General features: G+C 30.5%; 1 protein-coding gene across 1 annotated transcript; it reads right to left on the reverse strand.

The window, feature by feature from the left end:
- On the reverse strand, positions 1–4,096 carry LOC105646778 (calcium/calmodulin-regulated receptor-like kinase 2; the record flags this gene model as incomplete). The annotated part of the gene is given in 6 exon segments (XM_020684388.3): positions 1–16; positions 102–184; positions 747–873; positions 1,392–1,542; positions 2,531–2,973; positions 3,841–4,096. Coding segments are annotated over 5 exon segments (703 nt in total), but the record flags the coding sequence as incomplete, so codon positions are not given.
- Positions 4,097–6,531: the final 2,435 nt, after the last annotated feature.

Consider the following 6,531-nt stretch of genomic DNA (forward strand, 5'->3'; position numbering starts at 1 on the left):
TGACGGGTGGGACTGCCTGCTCCAAGAAATGCTGGATAAATATACATCTATACGTGTATAGTAGTATTTCACAAGGGAACTATGAGAGCAATTTAGCCTACCCCTTCATGAAGATATTCAATTCCATGTGAAATATCTAGAGCAATTTGAAGCCTTTCTTCCCAACACAAAATTAGTTCACCATCTGGAAGCATTCACAACAACTTTTTCATTTTTAAAGGGATCAAAGTTGAGGGAAAAAGAATCTAAAACTAGCATCTTATAGTTGGTAAGAGTAAGTAATGATACTCCTAAGTGCAATCTATACATTTCCATGTGCAAATATCAATTTTCCAATGGTATTGGCAAATCAACAATATAGAATATCCAGATAGCCCTCATTTATGTGCACCAAATATCAACATATATAGGGTAGTTTGCACACAAGTGATGTAAACAATTTTGCCGTACTGCCATTATAAATTATCATTTCTTCCTGTTCAAGGGCATGGTTATATACCCAAAAAAGAAAAAATCTCAGCACTAAGTACCAACAAAGACTTGAGCATTATTTTTGGAATTTTTCAGTTTACTAAATAGTTATACCCATAAAGAGAAGTAAATTCCCAGGTGTCCAAAATGATTGTAAGTTACCAAGCAACAAAAATTTAGTTACAGATAATAAAATAACAATCAATGACCAGAGAGTTGCATGTCTACTAAGAGAAAGGTACAACAATTCAAATGAATAGGGCCTTTGAACTTACTATATAAAATGTTTGCCAGACTGCCATTACTCATGAACTCATATATCAGCATGCGCTGTCCTTTATCAACACTATATCCTAGCAAATTCACAAGATTCCGGTGATGAAGCCTTCCCAGTAGAGATACCTGCAAAAGTACCAGGCTAAAAAGTGAATCTCAAGATGCTTTCTTTGAAATGCAGATAATAATGAATGTGATTTAAGTTCACAGGGAGTTTAATAATAACAAAAGAAACAATGGGAATACACAAATGAAGATAGGTACAAATTGTCTATTGAACCTTTGTTTATGTCTAGAGTTCCTCATTGTCCTAAATCTACATAGTATTCCTGACAAAGAATTCCCCCTACAATTAACCTACTGATCACATGCATGAATGCAACAATTTCAGTAGTTTCTATGAAAGAGCGATAGACCATCTATCCCCCACCAATGCTTTTGCCACTAGATTTTTTCTAATAATGGCTTGAAATGTTACATATATGACTCAAAGAGTTACTCTCCAATTTGTCAAAGTAAAATGTAAACAATCTGCATGGTTAAGAGATGCTGCAAAAACATTCCATTCCTAACTATATTCTGCAAGGGAACAGGAACTTTGATCCTCTAATATATAGTGCCAGATTTATTAATCTAGCTCATACCTCCGTTTGAAACTCTTTCTCCCCCTGCTTTGAATTAGAAGCAAGAACCTTGACAGCTACCACTCCACCAGGCATCACAGCTTTATATACAGGACCAAATGAACCTTGACCCAGAATAGTTGTAAAATTTTGTGTAGCTTTCTGAATATCTCTGAAGAAGAAAATTAGTAACTTCTAAGAAAATACTAAATGCATTACAAATTGGAAAAAAATTACTCCAACACTCTACATGCAATATTTTTAGCCTGGGAAAGTTGGAGGGGTAAATGCCCCAGACTCTGAATTCAAGTCTCTTCTAAAACCACAGGTCACTACCTTTTTCACAACATCCCTCTGATTATTAGCACTGATGACAAAAAGAAACAAATCGAGAAGTATCTAAAACAGTGACTTTAGAATTAGATGCACCAGCAGCATATGTTATAATTTTGAAAGTGATACCATCAATAGAAAGTCAGTGTAAAATGAATCAGACACAGCTCTCATTCTTAGGGCATTCCTTTTCTCCCTTAGTTACTAACTAGATGCTAATCAACAAAATCAAGGGTGGAAATGAAAGGGAGACAATGATCAGAATAGCCAACTGCTAGTTTCAAGGTCACCAGCTTCCTTTTTCTACCACTTATCATTTGTCAACCACTGGAGCAATTATAATAACCAACTGCTAGATTGATTATGAAACCAATCTCCTAAGGAATAGCAATCTACTATAAGTACTTCATTTTTCAATTGGCTTTTGTGTATCCTTTGATGTTTGGCAACATAATACATAAAGCAGATTGCATAGCTTCTAAAACCCTTTGGAGATTTTTTACCCCAGCAGCCGCTAGCACACAAGCTAACAAAAGATAACCAATTCTAATTTCTAAGACAAAGATTTCAGAGTTCTTGCAGATTTTATGCACACCAGAATCAATATTGTCATGAGTTGTAATTAATATCAAATGAAAATAAAAGAAATATATGGGATTGAGCTCTATTTCCCCTAGGAATATTTTTTTAGTTTTTATCACCCATGGATGGCTTTCGAACAAGAAGTATATTTGAAAATATACCTGATGAAATAAGTAATATAATAATATGAACCAAACTTGTACATATAACAAAAACAAAATTTGCTTACATACAAACGTACATACTTGTAAGAATATCTAAGTATGCCTGATGCAGTTGTAAACCGATCTTTGCTATGATTACTCCACCAAAAAAACTGAGAACTTCTCCGAGGTGGTTCTGATCCCTTGATGGTCATGGAATTAGCAAGTGATGCACTAAAGTCAGTGCTCGTCCCCATGCCATTCACACGTATTGGAAGAGTTGTAAGACTTCGCTCATTTACACACTGTCGGAGATGGGCGTGGTTCTTATACCATTTTATGCCAAAAAATACCAGCAAAGCTATCAAGATACCAAAGGCCAAACCAACAGAGACTGCAATAATAACCAAATCAGTTTGATGAACCATTCTTTGGTCTCTTTTGGAACTTGGATGTTGAAAGCATTTTGTTAGTCAACTAGGTCATGAAGAAAGAATGGGCTGTATGACATAAATCTTGGTTGAGACATCCTGCAGGTTCACAAACTGTCATGACTCATGAATCAAAACATTATGTTTAACTTCAAAGAATTTTCCAGAAAGAAAAAACATATTTCTACATTTTCCTGCAGCTTCAAAAGATATGCAAACCAATAAGATAGTAATACAAGCGTCTGAAAGCTCATAACATGCGAGTCTATTGCTATATGCAAGAAACTAAGAAACAGCATGTGATTAACAGACCCTTGTAAGATTAGACTATGTTTTCAAGCAAAAAGAATATAAGGTTCTCTAATTAAGAACAACCCATCAAGTAATCAGATTAATACAATAAACCAGAAGTTAAAAAGGGTTGGAGAGATAGAGTCCAACAATAAATTCATTATATAATAATTGCTATTCACTAATGTAAGCCTTGCAAGTTAGAAGACGGACAATTTGGGAAATGAGGCAAATTTCTGCTGTAATATTCTCAAACCAGGAAATCACAGCTGAATCTAAAGGAGGTGGTCTTTACAAGACTAGACAAAAGATAACCAAGACAAAGGATCAGACAACTTGAGATCAAATACGATTCTCGCATTATTATCAAATACAACTGTTGACAAGAATACTCTTTATTTACAAGACATATTTATCCATGAAATTCAAAATCAAATTGAAAACAACTTTCATATTCACATACTTCAACAAGATTTCTAATACCTACAAAACACCATCTTCAACACTTTTACATTGATAATCACAACTACCAAGTCAACAACATAACAACCAACAAAAGACATCACCACCCAAAAAAGAAAACACACCGGATACCCAACAAAGTAACAAGAACCCAAAAACCAAAACCAATCCAAAAGCACAGTTAAGCAAAACTTATCTAATACAGAAACATTGACAAGTACCACATACATCAAAGACCAGCGATCAGCATCTTTGTACACCTCACATAGCTTTTTAGTTTTCAATTATCTATAGATAGACAGAGAAGAAAGAGAGAGAAACTGAAGAATTGAATTGGACTGGGAATCGTATTTAGGAAGCTGAATTAAAAGGGAAAGCGAGTGAAAAGAAAGGAAAGGAATGTTTTTGAGTTGGGTTGGGTCTCTCAAAGACTAAAACGCAAAAACTCAGCCGGTTCAGTGACAGTGGAGAATCAAACTATTTTTCTGTTCTTTAACGGTCTTGTCTTGGGTATTTCTTTCGGGGTCAAAACATGTGCTTAGACGTTTCCGCCTCTGTTCTTTTTCACTGCTTTCATTTTTTTTTGGTCTTTGATTACATTTCACTCGTACATTAAATTATTTATTTTAATTATTATAATTTATTTATTAAATAATATTAAGGATTTTTATTATTCATTCCGTCCTAATACAAGAATGTTTCCAATTTCGTATAGATTAAAAAAAATTAATGAATATAATTTGAATAATAAATTTTAAAAATAAAAAATTATTTATTACAAGGTATATTAAATAAGATGTATTAGAAAATTAAAATAAATTAGGTTTCTAATTTTATTATTATCTTTTTATTCAAAACTAATTAATTTGGAATTACTCTCGACTAAAATTCCAAATTATTGTTATGATAATAATTACTAATTAAGACAATTTAATTTTTGATAATTGATAGGTCCCATTTAGGAAAAAGAAAAAGAATTGTCATATTTTTGAGTTCAACATGTCAAGTGGAGCCTTTACAATTGACTTGTATTATGCTAATAATATATTTTTTTTCCTTATCATGACAAGTGAGCATCGTAATAAACTTCTCTATTATTCTTATTTTTTAAGTTTATTTGTCCAAATTGTCAAAAAAAAAAAAAATTTCACTACAAATAAAAAAAAAATCCTTTTAATTTACTAAAAACAATTTGATTCTTATTATTTCACATTTAATAAATTTAAAATTTAAAATTTAAATTCATTACTAAATTTAAAGTTGTTAGTTTTAAAGTAATATGAAAGTCAAAGTATATATATTAAAATAAAACTCGTAAAATATTTTATAATTAGCTTAAAAGTTAATGAGACAGAAGCTATGAAAATTGGACTCCTATCTTAGATGGTAATTTTTTTATATGAAGAATTGGATTATATATTTCACGATATTATTTTAAATAATTTAATCTCTAATGAATTGAAAAAAAAAATTTGTAAATTCTTTTTCTAGAAACATAATCATGTTTTGTTTCATTAGCAAATAAAATCTTAACGTTTATAACCATAAATCGTGTATTTAGATCTAATTTATAGTGTGATAATATTTACATGGAAAAATTACAGTACGGTCATTGTTGTTTGTGAAATATAATTAGTACATCTTTGTTTTTTTTTAAATAAATAATTTGTCTTTATATTTTGCTCCTGTTACGCTACTAGGTCCTTCAGTCTAATTTTTACATTTTTTCTGTTAAGTCAACGAGAAAACATAGAGGTCAAATGAGAGATACTAAAATATTATACCAGAAAAATTATAGTGCAGTTTTTATGGTTTTAAAAATACAACTAGTTTGTCCCTGTGTTTTAAAAAATAAAAGAGTGTTTTGGTCATTTCATAAGGTATTTAATGGAAAAGATGTAAAAATTGGACGAAAGGACCTTATAATAATATGGAAGTAAGCTATAAAAATATTTTAGTCTATTTCCTAAAAAATAGGGACGGACTAGTTATATTTCATAAATTATAGGAATCGTACTGTAATTTTCTTTATCCACACATTCATATCAACATATAAATTCTTTTTATTTCTTGATATGTTTAATGAGTCAAAATAACATTATGACTACATAAACAGATGCACTCATCAAATCGATGAAAATTCTTATAGCCAAGACTGAGAGAATTTAAATGTGATATATCTCACTCTTCACATAAGCGAGATGACTAACTAATATTAATATAACAATTCTATTTTTATATTTTCAAACCACTAATGAGTTTCATCATATAATTTTATCGAAAGAAAAGATAACGAAGGCAAAATTGATTTGTATAATATGATATTTATATATTCTTAAAGGATAAATTAAAAGATATCCTCAAATAAAAATCACAAAATACCTAATTAGCCTGCTGCTTTGTTTGTGTCTGTTCTAAGTATAAATTTTTCATCACATTCAACAAAAAAAAAAACACAAAGCATGTGAAACTTGGGCCGGATAACGTAATCCGGCTCACACAATGACACATAAAATAAAGCAATGGTAGATTTTTACATAGGAAGAATGCAGGCCGGTCTATTATTTTATTTTTCAAATTTTCAAAATACAATTATGTAATTCACGTCCAAATATTACTATTATTGCATCGCTCCATTGAATTTGAATTTATTTGACTCGTTAAATATATAATTTTAAATAAATTATTATTTTTAAAATTTGCAGTAGGTGATTTTTGCAGGTAAAATTTACTGGAGAACTTCCGTTAATCTAACGGTTTATCGATTTTAATGAAATTATATTAAATATAATTATGCTATGTGAATGAGTAACAACTAAAAAAAAAAAAAAACAATTCAAACGACAGCACCAAACATGAAGCTGCTTCCAAAATAAAATGTAATAATATCACAGAACCAGTCTAAAATAACATTAAAAA

Source organism: Jatropha curcas, chromosome 4, assembly GCF_041381405.1.
Source record: "Jatropha curcas cultivar XTBG-Jc1 chromosome 4, XTBG_Jcur_1.0, whole genome shotgun sequence".
Taxonomy (NCBI): Eukaryota; Viridiplantae; Streptophyta; class Magnoliopsida; order Malpighiales; family Euphorbiaceae; genus Jatropha; species Jatropha curcas.